General features: G+C 33.7%; 2 protein-coding genes across 2 annotated transcripts; both read left to right on the top strand.

The window, feature by feature from the left end:
• The first annotated feature begins 492 nt into the window (after positions 1-492).
• Positions 493-3,596, top strand: LOC129297884 (blue copper protein-like). The gene is made up of 2 exons (XM_054936227.1): positions 493-866; positions 2,967-3,596. The coding sequence occupies exons 1-2, from the start codon at positions 656-658 to the stop codon at positions 3,470-3,472; spliced, it is 717 nt and encodes a 238-aa protein (XP_054792202.1). The 5' UTR covers positions 493-655; the 3' UTR covers positions 3,473-3,596.
• Positions 3,597-6,609: 3,013 nt separating this feature from the next.
• LOC129297885 (uncharacterized) lies at positions 6,610-14,329 on the top strand. The gene is made up of 11 exons (XM_054936228.1): positions 6,610-6,900; positions 7,374-7,541; positions 7,816-7,905; positions 9,199-9,335; positions 9,452-9,542; positions 10,477-10,559; positions 10,682-10,788; positions 11,614-11,766; positions 12,632-12,696; positions 13,658-13,745; positions 13,830-14,329. Exons 1-11 carry the CDS (start codon positions 6,712-6,714, stop codon positions 13,988-13,990), a joined length of 1,332 nt encoding a protein of 443 aa, XP_054792203.1. The 5' UTR covers positions 6,610-6,711; the 3' UTR covers positions 13,991-14,329.
• Positions 14,330-15,497: the final 1,168 nt, after the last annotated feature.

Below are 15,497 nucleotides of genomic sequence, written 5' to 3'. Positions count from 1 at the left end.
CATAATAAAATGTATAATAAATCATAATACCATTTATTTACTTTTTTAAGTTTTGTTTAGAACTTAAGAGATTAACTTAGTTTAATAGAAATTCAATATATATCAACAGAGTAAAAATTTCAAAAATAGAATTTCAAAGAATTATAAAAAATAAGTTATTATTGACGCTTCTTCATATAAACAAAATTTCAAATGTTATAAATGTATCTTCATAAAAAGTAATGACAATTTAAAAAAATCATTATCAATAAAAATATTTAATCATAAATCGAATAATTATAAAGTGACAACTTTCGAAAGAAATAAATTTACAATAACTGGTTTATACAATTTTTTCATAAAAAATATATTTCAAACATTACAATTATTTTTAGCATACATTATGAATCGTTAGCTGTGATTTAACACTTTTTTCAAGTAACAACTACGATTCTCAATGACACAAATAAAAATAATTAGGTGCTAACATGAGAAAGTGACTATTTTAGTAATTCCGAGAAAAAGCCAGGGACCTTCTCTGGATCCCGCCATAGCTGGCACCATAACAATCTCACATCCTTGTTCCCTTTTGAGTCAGAGAATTAGCTGCTTCTTGTTCTTCATCATCTTCTTCTGCAACTGAATCTACCTATTCACAAATCCCAAGAAACAAAACATGGAACACAGAAGATCAAGCTCATCCTCTTGTCTTCATCATGGTCTTCTTCTTGTTGCTGTTATTGCTCTCTGTTTCTCAGGATCTGCTAAAGCTTACAAGAATTACACAGTGGGTGACTCTCTGGGTTGGTTTGACAATCTTGAGAAGCCCTCTGTTAATTACCAGAAATGGCTTTCTGGTAAACAGTTCAGCTTAGGAGATTTCCTCAGTAAGTCACTCTCTCACACTTCCTTATGTGTTTCCCAATTCTCATATTGTTCTTTTCTTAGTGATTGTGCCTGCGTCTGTGTGTGTTTATAAATCAAAGATTGGATCATAGTATCTCAGATTCACTGCTCATATATGTCACTGCTAAGTTCTTCCATGATTTCTCTGTTCTTGCTGTTGAGTGTTGTGTAACTCTGATGTTCTTTTCTTACTGAGTCTGTTAATTTGTGTCTTTTTTTATGTACGTGTATTTTTATATGCGTGTGTGTGTAAGCATGAATATATATGGAACAGAAATTTGAGCTTAGGGTTTTAAATTTACTACTCAAGTACGTAAGGTATTAAAAATTGGATCATTTATTAAACCGGCGAGGCACTTATTCAAAAGTTAATAGTGAGAACTGTTGTTGAACTATGATTAAACTGGCCATAAACAAAGTATTTTACTAACGCCAAGACACTGGTTTAACAGCATATATGTTCTTAGTTACTACTAAGTTCCATGATTTCTCTGTTCTTGTTGAGTGTTGCCTAAGTCTGATGTTCTTTTCTGAACTGATAATGCATGTGTCTGTGCCAGTTTTGGATGTAACTGTTAACTTTTAAGTCACTCATTTGAAGAAAATGGTGCTTTTTTTTTTATTTCTCTGACTAATTTTTAGAGAAATTTGATTGCTGGTGTTTCATGAAGATACTGCTGTTTCTGTTTGTTCTGTTATATTCTGGTGTTAAGAATGTTGTAATTGAAGTGGTTTATTTCTCTGACTAAGATATTTCTTTTTATATATGCGAAATTGACAGAAACTTGCAGTGAACATTTTGATTCTCTTGCTTTATATATCTTGTTTATATATATATATATATATATTCATGGTATTATGATATGACGAGGAAGAACTGAAGCTAGAAATTAGCTGTGTTTGAGAATGAAGCTTTCAGAAAATTTGTGTGAGAAGCGCAAATTCATAAGCAAAACCTTAAAGACTGAGCTTTTTAGTGATAATAACCCAGAAATGAGGCAAACTGGCATGATTGTATCTTTAGTCTTTATGTGGCTTCGATGGAACAAAAGGGAAAGAAAGATAAAAAAAAATAAAAAATAAAAATCTCAGATTCTGATGCCAAACTGATCACTGTGTCTGTCATAAGTGTCACATTTTTACGTTATTCTTTTCTTTTGGTCCAAACATCCTCTTTAGGTCACTCAGACCAGATTGAAAAAGTCAATGATACTAGGGTTCCTGATAATATATACACACATATATATACACACACACACACGACCCCTTACCTTAATTCTTCGAGCTGAATAATCAAGACAAACAATGTGTGAGTGGGGGTGTCAACATTAATTATTCTAGAATTTCCATCTTATTTTTTAAAAAACATTTCAATATCTAATATTTTTTATTAATATAGTTTTGAGTATTGTCAAGTTTTAAATAAAAATTTTCTTGATTGATCAGAGGTTTAGAAGCATTTGTCTACTGGCTCCCTTGAGCGTTTGATCTTTCGTGGACCTATTCCTCAAAGAATCTCCTGCTGCTGCGACTTTCTATTCTATTTTGTTTGTTATGTGTCCTGTTTATTTTATTGGGTTTTCGAGTCTATTTTCGTTTTTTGTTTTTTTTTTTGTTTTCTATTTTTTTGGGTTTGTTTGTTTTCGTTTTATATCTTTTCATTCTGGCTGTGGGTCTGGGAAATTAGTCCACCAATTTCTTGGACTTTGTTATAGTCGTTTATTTTTCGTTTTGTTATTAATCTTGTTTCTTTGGTTAACAAAAATAATTTACAAAAAAGAAAAAGAAAATTTTAATATTTAAATTTGGGATTTTGGTTTAGAAACATGACATGAAATATTTTTAAAGAAAGTGACTTCGCTCTGTCACTTACAACCCAAAATCGTGCCATTGAAAATATATGTGATCTTTTTTGTATATACTTATTTTCCAGTCTAATTCTATTGAACTACAACGACTTTAAAGTTTAAAGCTTTTTTTTTAAAAAAATTTATTTAAGATCAGTTATCACTTAGTGTCCATTTTTGTGTGTGTGTGTGTGTGTGTGTGTGTGTGTGTAATCTTTGACTTTTGTAATGCAGTTTTCAACACAGACAACAACCACTCTGTTATCCAGACATACAACTTCACAACATACAAATACTGTGACTACGACGATGCACAAGACAGCGACACTGTCCAGTGGTCGGCGTCGGACCCATCAGCGACGGAGCCGCATTCGGTGGCGGTGGCGGTGCCACTGGTGAAGGAAGGGATGACGTACTTTTTCTCGAGTGACTACGACGGCGAGCAGTGCAAGAATGGGCAACACTTCAAGATCAACGTGACGTATGGCCAAGGGTTACCGAAGAATCTAAGAGATTCTTCTCAAGATTCTCCTTCACCTAATGCTAGCCCTGTGTCTGGAGATGAAGATGCAGCTCCAGATACTATTGTTCCTTCTAACTTCAACAATCCACATGATGTTGATGATGATGAGAAGGCTGAGAAATCATCAGCTGGGTCGTTTGTTTCCGGGAAAATTTGTTATAATTTTCTTGGAAATTGTCTTGTTTTTCTAGGGAGTGTTTTGCTCTGTTTGATTTGATGAGTTGAGTCATTGAGAGGCGCTTATAGTTATATAATTCGTTTTTTTTTTAAATTTGTTTTGTTGTTTCTTTATTTGAATGAATAGGCTTGAAATTGGTTGGGCTTTTATTTTCTTTTTTTAATTACTGGTGAGTTAGTGATTCAGTTCTTAGTATATATTATTACCAAAAATAATAATATAATAATGTGATTGATGCATTCTTTATTGATATAGAAGAATAAACCTTGGAAATTTTAGAACGGAGTTTACGCAAAATGCATTTTTTCCCCTTCCAATTGAGCCTATTTCGTTTGTTAAAAAAAAAAAATTGAGCCTATTTCGGCTGGTCTAAAAAAAATTTCAAAAATAGCCAATTTTTTTATTTTTTAGTATTATATATAATATGTATTGAATATTTATTAATTTCTTAAGATTTATTTTATTTTGTATTAAGAGACTATATACATATTTAAGCAGATATTTTGAAATAAAAAATTCATATCATTATATTTCTATAATTTTTAATGGGAAAACATATATTTTGATCTTTGCACTTTACTTATATTTTACTATAAGTCCTTACACTTTTTTCAACGTTTTGGGTCTCTACTTTTTCATTTTTTAGTGTTTTATATGCATTTAAGGCCCTTACACTTTGTTCATTTTGTGCATTTAGGGACCTATAACATTAAAAAATGAAAGTGCAAAGATTTAGAAGATAAAAAAAATATGCAGAGAGCTATAACAAAACACGAGCAAAGGGATCAAAAGGTTTGTTTTTCCATTTTTAATCTATAAAATACTTTAAAATAATTTAAAAAATGAATTTTAACCTCGATTTTAAAATTTTTAGGTGCACAATGTTTTCAAAAATTGATTCTTTCATATTTATTGAATGTCTTGAAAAGTACATTATATTTTTTATAATAACAATCTTAATTAATTTTAAGTTAAAATGAAAAAAAAGCCTCTAACTCTAGTAATAATCAAATGGTAAAAAAAGAAAAAAGAAACTCTAGCTCTAATTATAATTGAAAAAAATTAATCTTTTAATTCTTTTGCTTGTAACTTAATCTTTCAATTATGACTCATTGTAATTCCATCTCCCAACTATAATTCATTTCAATTAAGTCTCTTAACTTTTGATTTATTTATAACTAGATCTTTATTTTTCAAAATTTTTAAAAAAATTCTCATTATCAAATAAGAAGGATAAAAAAGATGCTTATCTCTTGCTCTAAAATATCATTCTCTTACTTTTTGATGTGTAATTTAAGTTAACATGAAAAAACTACCAAAAGTTGAGGGACTAAGCCATAGAAGAATTCAAAGTTGAGGAATTGAGTTATACATGAGTCAAAAGTTGAGGGACTGATTCGTAACAAGTTATAGTTAAAGGATTGAGTTATGAATGAGTTAAAAGTTGAGGGACTAAAAAATTAACTTTTCCATCATAATAAGTTTTTTTTTTTGCTTTTGCACCCAGTATCTTGAAGTATCTGGTATGTTTGGTTCATTGCCCATCCAGTTCACCCTAAACTAATCCAAATCCCCATTTAGGTAAGGCCTTTTTTAAGGAAGTTTTGCAGGTATCACTAATAAGGAATGTTTGCATGCTTAGCTGTCCTGTTGTATATCCTAAGACTCAAACGTGAGATTCCAAGTTAAATTATTTAAGTCTCTAAGTATTTGGACAAGTACCTAGGGGTTAAGATTGTGCATTGATATATGGGCCCACACAGGCCCAACTCAAATTGAACTTGGGTTTTTTGGTGAAAAATTGAGCCAGTTTTAAGCTCCACCAATTCAAATTATCTCTTCTAATTACTAAGAGCATGTTTGGATTAATTTTTAACCTCAGTCGGAATAGGTCAAATTAAGGTTAGGATATAAAAAGTTTAAAAAATATTGTTTGGATGAGTAGAAATTTTCAACTTAAGTTGGAGTGTAAATGAGCATTTTTGGGGAAGCTATTAGATCTAGCTTTTTCCATCACGTTGGGTGTTGGCGTTGATTTATTAGGAAAGCATTAGCTTACTCTCTCCTCTCGTCTATCTTCCCTTGAGCCCCAACTTTGCTTCACTTCCTCACGTGCGTGGTCCTTTCTTGCTCTCGTGACCTCCCTTGTTTGCATTGCTCACAGGCGGCGGTGTCTTCGCTAGTTGATCTCCACTGTCTTATTCTCAAGGACCTTCGGTTGACCTCTATCTCTCTGACGTCCCTTCTTGTATTAGCATGTCCCTGCTCATCTCAGTCCTCACCTAACGCTTCATTCTCCCCTCCACAACTCCACATGAACGTTTCTGGCATTCTTGGCTTCCTTTGCGAGTCTAACAAATCCTTATGGCTCTCTTTTGCTTTGCTTCTTCTTCTTCTTGGTCTAGATCTAATCTCTTTAGACCCATCTTCTCTGCATTCTCCTCTGCCCCTTCTCTCTGTCATTCTATCTCCTTGGCCGATGACTCCTCTACTCTCACCATTGAGACCTCTCTTCCATTTAGGGTAGTTTTGCAGAGCAATCCAACATTAGAAGTTGGCGAGGTGGGGATCAATGTACTTGGTAGTTTTGCAGAGTAATCCAATATTATAATTATAAATAATACTTAATATTTAATACTTCAATTTGCAAATATTATTTTTCTAAATTTTAATTTTTTTAAAAGAAGATCAAACTAGACTATTTATTAAATTTTAATTATATATAGAATATAATTTATCATTCTTTCATGCTCTTTTTTAAAATTTTAAGCAATTAATTTATTTTAGATATTTTAAGTCTACCTTTTTTAAAAAAAATAATTTAAAGTTTATGATTTTTTTAAAAATATCAAATTAATCACAAAAATATATACAATAAAATTTATACTCATTTTTATCATTATATATCTTAACTGTTGTCCTTTAAATTAAATTATCTAAATATTTTCAATCTGTTTAACTGATTTTTTTTAAAAAAATTTAAACATAAATCACATTAAAATTACAGACTCTTTTCTTAACTTCAATTTACTAACTCAGTTAAATCCTAACTTCAATAAAAAATTTTTAATTTTTTAATACGAACACATACTAATTCCAACCCAATCTAGATTAATTTCATATTTTGTGAAAACCAGTGAAGTGTTTGGCGGAAAAGGCCCCTCGCTGTTGGCTTGATCAAACTAGTGTAAAAGCCAAGAACAATCCTCGTTCCTAACTTGAGCGCGAAGAAGAGTATAGACCATTGGGAAAGCCGGAACAGAAGCGAGAGGGAAGAGATGGCGGAATCGTCAACGTCAACATCAGTGCTGGCAGCGAAGTCTGATGCTGAGATTGAAGAACTGCTTGATCGAATGCTAACTCGTTTGGCTCTTTGTGATGATTCCAAACTCGAACCTTTGCTTTCCAAGCTTCTTCCTCTCTGCATCTCCTCCCTATCGTCTCAATCCCAAGCTGTTCGGAACAAGGTAGCTTCTGAATGCGTTCGTGGCGTGTCGTTGTAGGCTTCAGCGGAATTTCGAAATTACATTTTTGCTTGAGAATGATCACTGCTCTTGGCAGTTTGCGAGATGTTTCAATGTTTTCTTTCTAGTTTTGGTAATATATATACGGATGGTTAGAATGAATACTATGAAGTGCTAATCCTGTATCTTGTACTGTTTTTATTAGTAAAATCTCCTATGATAAGTTGGATTTAAGCTAGTGTATTAAGTAGAGTATTGATACGCCAGCAAATTACTTCCCTTTTCAGTGTTGAAAGATGAAAATATACTCCTATGTAAAATATGTATGAATTTGCTTCAACAACAATAATTTTTCGAGCTTAATTACCATGTTAGCTGTGTTTCAGTCCTTTGATCTCTTGGCTTATTGATGTAGTGAAATAGATTGGCTTTATAAATAACATCCTGTAATTGTTAATTTGTTATCTTTTCAACAGGTTCTTGAGATTTTGAGTCATGTGAACAAAAGAGTAAAACTTCAGCCTGACATTGGTTTACCTTTATTGGAGTTATGGAAACTTTACTCAGAATCTAGTGGTGCTCCCATGATAAGGAATTTTTGTATTGTGTATATAGAGATGGCGTTTCAACGTGTAGATGCAAAGGTCTGTATATATGAACTTTTAAATATAGTGACTATTTGCTGTTGGTTTTTATCCCACAATGTTATTTTTGATACTGCTTATACCGGTTTACCATTTGACTGAAATTTCTACGAGAGATATATAATTTTATAGTGGATAGACAATTCGATTGTTCCAAAGCTTTATTTGGAACCCTTTTAAAGATCTGTTTTTCCTTGGCTTCAATCACCCGGCTCAAAATTTAACAGATCACTTTTTCTCTGCATGAAATCTAAAATTTGATCATGTAAATCAGGAAAAAGAGAATTTGGCGCCTGTTCTCTTGGTGAACATCTCAAAACTTCCTCTTCAACACCAGGAAATCATACTAAGAATCATTGTTAAGGTTTTGACCTTCCTATCTCCTTTACAATACTATAATTATTTTTCATATAGTTCTTGTATTGATGTTTTTCTCTATTTAGAGTTTGCAGGCCGGATAATGACTGTGACCATCCTATTTCTCTTTGCTTAGAGATGTTATTTTTTTATTTCTAAGTTTATATTGTACACAAAATAATGTCATGGTGCATTAAATAATATTTATGGCTACTGATTCCTGTATGATTCTTTAATGTATATGTACTTGCCTCTGCATGCCCCCGGCGTCCCTTTTGATCAATATTTCTTCAAACAATGAAACCATATCTTATTATCTCCCTCCCTTGCCATTCTCTTTGCTCTTGGATTGAATCTTGATGCCCTTAATTCCAGGATCATAGTTTTTTTTTTTAACTATTTTTTTCGGTAAGGGTGCCTTGTGACTTACATAGTGACTTCACTTCTGTTGCTTATTCAAGCTAAAGGTTTTTGGTTTGGATACGTGCACTGAACAGAATTAATATAAATGATTTGCTTCAGATTCAAAGACCAAAAATTGCCTTTCTCCTTATATTCGTATATAATTTCATTGTTCTGAAGCACACAATCATCTTTTTCTGCATTGTGTAGTGACAACCATTTTGTAGTAGGATGTTTGGTATTTTCCAGCACTCAATCAGTTTTTCCAGCTAATCTGTAGAATTTTTAGCCGTTAAGTTTACTGGTTGTGGCCAGGAAAAGGAGCATAAAGTTCTTTGGAAGTGAGCTGTATTGGCTAGCATGCTGTGTCTGTCATTAGAAAGGAACGTGAGAGTGTTTAATGAGAAGTTTCTTTTATCACATCTTAATTGAGAGAGAATTTCTTTGTGTGGCCTCTTTGTAGTTTTCATCAATGGTCTTTTTAGGGGTCATCCTTTCTGGAATCTGGATTCACAAGCAACGGCAGATCTCTGTTCCTTTTTCTTTACAGCTTTAAAGAAGTTCCTTAGCAAATTTTCCATGGAGACAACACTGAAAAATGCTTGACAACTTTGGTGACAATTTATCAAAAGAAATAAAATGATTAATAGGATGCTAGGTGCTTGACCTTACTCCTTTCCTCAAAGCAACATGCACTTTCAACTTTTCCTTTTTCTTTTCAATAAAATTTCTTTTAGTATCACAAATTAAATAAAAAAAGGCCATGCATGAAGTGCCTTATCGTGTCCCGGCCAAGGGCCTTAACTAACTTGTTGTGTGCTTGTATCATGTGCTGTGACTAGCTGCCCACAATCATATGTTTTTGAGCTCTTGCTAATGAATTTCTTCTTTCTCTTAGGTAGTTGGTGAATGCCACTCAAGTCAAATTAGTGACGAAGTTGCTGCAAAGTATAGATTAGTGACTGATCCACATGACAGGGAGCTGTTTATTGAGTTTTTTACTCACACAATGTTGTACCAGCAGGTTACTCAGAGGTTTGGAGCTACGTTGATTGCTGAAACTATCCTTGCAATATCTGAACTTGTTCTATCATTAGAATATTTTATTGCAATCTTATGTAAATTAAATGTTAGCTGATGATTATTTGCAGTGGTGGATCCCCTTCTGGACTTTCAGTTTCTCAAGCCAATCGTGTTACAGGGAAACAACAGTTGCCAAGTGATAAACTTCTGCTTGGAAAGGTAACTATGTAACTGGTTAAATGATATTTTTCATGATAATATGGGAAATGTTTTGATGTTGTTGTTATTATTATTCCCAAATATTACATTTGAAATGTGCATAAACCAAGTTGTAGGCTGCTTATGCTTGATATTTTACTGTTGTGAGAAATCATCGGATGAATTTCACTTCAAGGTGGTCTTAATATGCACTTAACTGCTAGTTATAGTTTGCCAAGTGATTGTGCTTAACAGACACGTATATAAAATTGCATCGTTAATTGTTTGATTTGAAATTCAAATGGCCCTTGTTTTCCTTTGTCAAATTTTTCTTGGAAAAAATCAACGCTCCTTCTAAGATAAAGTTTGTTGTTTGGACTATATTATTTAATAGAATTAATATTCAATGCAAGTGATATCTTATTTGGAGGCTCAATATCACTAGATATTTGTGTGATGTGTTTTAGAAGCTCTTAAGACAAATAATCATCTTTTTCTACATTACGACGTGGCTTGGCAGATTTGAAATAGCCTTGTAGTGTTTTTATCGAGGGTGAGATTCGACTGCCCAATGTACAGGCTTTTAAGCTGTTAAGTATGTGGGTTTCAGGCAGAGAAAGATGCATGAAATTCTTTGTTGGTGCTGTTTTTGCAAGATTATCTTTGGCTATGGATTTGTTGCAGGAAAGCATGGTATTCATGTTTGAAGTTTGGTGTCCTGCTTACTTTTTTTTTCTTGCTGATTGCCATATCAGATCTGCAATGACATCGAGCTGTTTTGCTGCATTTTTAATTTGAATACTATTTGGTTCTTTTTCTTAGGTTTCTTTCAGATGACATTTTATTCTTCCTTTTTCCTAACTCTTTTATTCCCTTTTTTTTTTTTTGCTTGATAAAGAAAAACAAAGATGCTGCAAGTGGTAATTTTTTTTTTTTGGTTTCTTTCTGTGTGCAGTTGGGTATTTTGAATGTCATCCAAGCCATGGAGCTGGCCGCTGAGCTTGTATATCCCTTATATATTGCTGCCTCTGTTGATTGGTATAATGTAGTTCTTGTGTTATGTGAATTCAATTGCGCATTATCTGACTCTTTTTACTGATTTATATCTTTTGGGTGATTTGTTTGTGGATTACTTGTGTTGTTTGATTGATTAACTCAAGCGAAGAGTCTGTTATTAAAAAAGGCGAGGAGCTTTTGAAGAAGAAGGCCAATGGTGTTAATTTAGATGATCAAAATCTGATCAACAGGCTATTTTTACTATTTAATGGTATGCTTTGTTAACTTTTGGCAAGTTGGGCATATAGGCATATGTTTCTATAAAAAATTATAGATATGGGGATATTGTTTTTTGATCTTCACATTCTGTACGTGACCATGTATATATGACTATATGTGTAAGGGTCTCGTGTGATTAATCTATTTGAATCTGCATGGCTCTTAAAGATTAAATTGACTTGCTAAAGTAATGTGCTTGAGAATCTTCTTGAATTCTGGGAGATTGTTCCTAATTGTCATTTCATGTTTCAAATGTTACTTTATTTCTTCTATGTAACTGTTGCTCAAATGTGACTTCTTGAATGCATTTTGTGTATTTGAGTTGTGCCCATTGGCACCTTTTCATCTGTTGCTATTTTAAAAAGTTAGCGTTCTGTCTTCTGTTCTAGCATAAGATTAATTGAAGATTTTTTCTTAACTCTAATAGCAATGCTTAAAAATGAACATTATTTAGTACCTTAGGTGTAATTAAATTAGGCCACTTCAATATGCTTGACTCTGGAGATTTTTAGTCATAAATGTGTTCGATTCTGCTACTAGAAGGTATATTTACAAAGTTGTTTACTGTTGATCTAAATTTAACTTCGATTATATAATTACCCTAAATGATACCCCAACAACTGCTTTAACACTTCTTTCATGCTGCGATATTTATATGGTTAGTTGTTAGATTGGTTAAATTAATTTGGCTTGTGCGTGCCTTTTTGGTTTTTGCTCTTCCATATTAGAGACATAGCAAATTCTTTGCATTTATGTTTTCCTTGGTTCTCTTCTCTCTTCACAGTTGAGCATCTGTACATGTTTGACTTTGATGTAGGCACTGTTGGAGTTGAAAATGTTGATCCAGAATCAAGAGTCAATCCTGGGAGCCCTGCACTAAAAGCAAAATTAATGTCCGTCTTCTGTCGGTCCATTGCAGCAGCTAATACTTTCCCATCCACCTTGCAATGCATTTTTGGTTGCATTTATGGTACTAGAATGTTCTATTACTTGGTGTTGCTGTCCGTGTATTTGATGATATTCTTGTGTACCTGTGATATGGATGATTTCGTTGTTACTAGGATTGAAAGGAAAAACAATGTGATTAGCTATAGTTATATATCCATTCAAATTGTCGATAACTCAACACTAAAGGGAAAGAAGGGGGATATCTGATTAGCCATATTTATACAACAACAACAACAACAAGCCTTTATCCCACTAGGTGGGGTCGGCTACATGGATTGCAAGACGCCATTGTGCTCTATCATTTATTAAGCTTTTAGAAATATTATTAATTAAGAGATCACGTTCAACAACTTCCAAGAGTGTTCTCTTAGGCCTTCCTCTACCTCTCTTAATCGGACTCAAAGTTATATGTTCCACTCTTCTCACTGGTGCCTCCCTTGGTCTTCTTTGTACATGCCCAAACCATCTCAACCGATTTTCTACCATTTTTAATAAATTTATATATTTATATATCTAATAAATTTTTACAAAGCCGAACTCTTCACAAACCATAAAAAATGCAACTTGCTATATGGGGCTTATAGCTTTCTTGGAATCCTTTAAAAACTTCAACCTCTGACTAAAGGAATCTTCCTCTTCACTTCATTTTCTACTATTGATTTTCCCTTTCCCCCCCTCATTTTGAGATGTCTTTTCATGATTCTATCTAGTTTCATTTTAATTATGAAATATGGGGTTGGGGAGGATGGCAAAAGTTGAATTCCTGACCACATGTTTATTTACGCTTTATATCAAGGATTTTTTTTCCCCAAAAGCATTTGTTGTTAAATGAAAGCCCATTAATTGTTCAATAATTTCTAACACAACCATACTCTTGAATGTAATAGGCAGCGGAACCACATCAAGGTTGAAGCAGCTTGGAATGGAATTTACAGTATGGGTATTTAAGCATGTGAGTGTGTTATTATTTGGCACTCGCTTGTTGTCTAAGATTTCCCGCTTTGAACAAACTATTTATCTTAAGCAACAATTGGGATATGATCCAGTTGGATATGATTTGTATTCTGGGTTATTTACACTAGCTTTTGAGGTATATACTATTTTTCACCCTGGTAAAATAATTGAGAGAGAATGGAAAGTACAAACTGTATTGATGTAACCCAAAAAAAAAAAAAAAAGAAGTACCAATGGGGATCATGACGTATCCAATAGACAAACTAATTACTGACCCAAAAGAGTAAACCAACTTCCTTGCATGGCAGACAAAAGAACTCCCTTAAGATATCCCAATGAGCTGAAATTTGTGCGTGGGACAGATAGAAACTGTAAAGTTTACATCCCAAATGTTAAATTTTGCTGAAACTGTAGAATTGGATGGAGGACAGGAAGAAAAAAATAGGATATATATTTTTTATCTAATTGTGCGTCATTGACACTTTTGGACCTTAATTGTTCAAGGTGATGCTCCATGGTTCAGCTTCTGTACTAAACCTCAACTAATTTGATGAGATAATGATTAAGTTTCACTAAAAACTAACTTAAATAACTAACTAGTTATTGATCACTTATTCTAACAGAAGCAAACGCATTGCACTGTTAAAGGCTTGTGGAATGGATAGTTTATAAAATGCTACTTATATCATCATGCCTTGTCATATCCAATGAGCCAGAATGGGCTTTAAAGCTCCTGGTTGTTTCAAATAGACTTATGATGTTTGTTTATTTTCAAATTGCTATTGAGCGATCAAATGTTTATTCAAACTGTGAGAAGCGGATAACTCTGATAAATGTGTGCTACTTCTGGGGTTTTTTAGGATTCATATTTTGGAAGTTGCATTCTGTAATTTACTGTTCTATACAAAAATTTTATTGTCTACTTTTTGATCGTACAATTCTAATTTCTGGAAGTGCAGGCAAAAATTGATCAGCTTAGGTTAATGAGTCCTGTTATTCTGAATGGAATTCTGAAGTCCCTTGACAGCTATTCAAGTTTAGATGCAGGTCTAGTTTAGACAATGATATTGTTCCCTGAATTATTTGAATAGGATCAACTTATTTCATATTTAATTTTACCTATTAACTCAGATGCTAGTGCTCGGGAGGTCAAAACATATGCTTTTCAGGCAATTGGGTTGGTTGCACAGCGCATGCCTCATCTTTTCAGGTCTATACATTTTATTTGGTTGAATTTTTGCCTGCCTTTCACAATCCTTTGTACTTATAGATGTATATCATTCTTAAAGTAGTTCTTTTGAATCAAACTGTTAGCAAAAATTCAGAACTCTCTCCTACAAGAAGACTTTAGTGGTACTGGGTTGTAATTAATGCAAGAATATGTGATAGACATGTATGCCTCATGAGATTCCTTTTCTTGATGTTCATGTTACGTGTTTAGAGATTCTGAGACAAATTGTAATCTTTTTTGTATATGAGGAGGCTTGTCAGATATGAAATTGGACATTTATGTGCCCTTTCTTCTAGTCAAGATACACAGTTTGGGTTTTTATTCTTCCGGTATCTTCTCTTGCAAATCTTATCTGCTATCCCTAACTTATTATACAACAAGGGTAAGTGTCTTCTTGTAAGCTAATTTGGAATTCCAAAGCTTTTTCAAAGGTCAAATCCTTTGTCTGGACTCCGATAGTAGGTAGGATAAACACAATGATATATTGCCAGTATGAATGGTCCTTAAGGCTGTTAGATCCAGTCTAGAGACACCGCCCCATCTTTTTTTTCCTTTGTCAAGTAGCAAGCCATCTTTGGAACAAACTCCTTGGTATCTCTGGTGAGAGTTGGGGGTCTTTTGGTAGGCTAAATCAGTTAATTCAAATTCAATATTAAGGGTTTGGCAATGAGAAGGAAAAAAACTTTGTGGCAGTGTGCAGTATATGGGGTTTTATGGTTTATTTAATTGGAAAGGAATTTGGACATTTCAAGGGCATATTTTCTCCTTTTTCAGATATGGGATTGAACAGTGTTTACGCCTTCCCTTTGGTGCCTGCATATGGTTTCTTTGAAAGAAACTACTGTATCTGATATGCAATGAGATTGAACAGCCCTATCATATTAATAGGTTCTTTAGGATTTTTGTTATTTTTTTGTGTTTTGATATGTTCTTGTACCTTCTGGTCTGTGTGGATAGTGAATATTTTAACCTTTGGTTGGCCGTAATTTACTCTCTTTCAATAACACCCCTTTTCTTTAAAATGTAGTGGATTTACAGAATTTTTATGAGCAATGGATTTGTCTAACCTTTTTTAACATGTGATCTGTTCATGTTAGTGGATTGGGGAGGAGGAAGGAATATAAAGCTTATTTCCTCACCATTATGGGGTTGTGGTATTTTTAGTTGAAAGTAATATAAGAAAATTTAGTGAGCCTATTGTCACGGGCTGAGAGTCTGACGCAGCACACAGCGCCCGTGCGGCGTCCCGAGGATCCCATAATCCTCGAGACCAGCCTTACCACATACGAATCACACTGGTTTCGCCCTGCCATGGGCTCATCAGGGAGGCGGCACTAGCCCCCGACCAGTCGTGCACTCAGCCTGAAGACTGAGGCAGAACACATCCAATGCCAATGTCGCCCCTTTTACCCATATTGTGCGAGGCTAACCAGCGGATCGTTCATTACATGGTCTTTACACGGTCACGAAGATATCATTCGTGACATTCTCCCACACCTAATCTAGCACGCCCTCGTGCTAGGGGAGAAAGACTCTGCCCAAAGATCGCACGTACAGTACTGCCACAA

Source organism: Prosopis cineraria, unplaced genomic scaffold (assembly GCF_029017545.1).
Source record: "Prosopis cineraria cultivar Desert tree isolate PC_DT_omini unplaced genomic scaffold, ASM2901754v1 PC644, whole genome shotgun sequence".
In the NCBI taxonomy this organism is placed as follows: Eukaryota; Viridiplantae; Streptophyta; class Magnoliopsida; order Fabales; family Fabaceae; genus Prosopis; species Prosopis cineraria.
The sequence above is the reverse complement of the archived record's forward strand: the minus strand, read 5'-3'. Positions and strand labels throughout refer to the sequence as shown.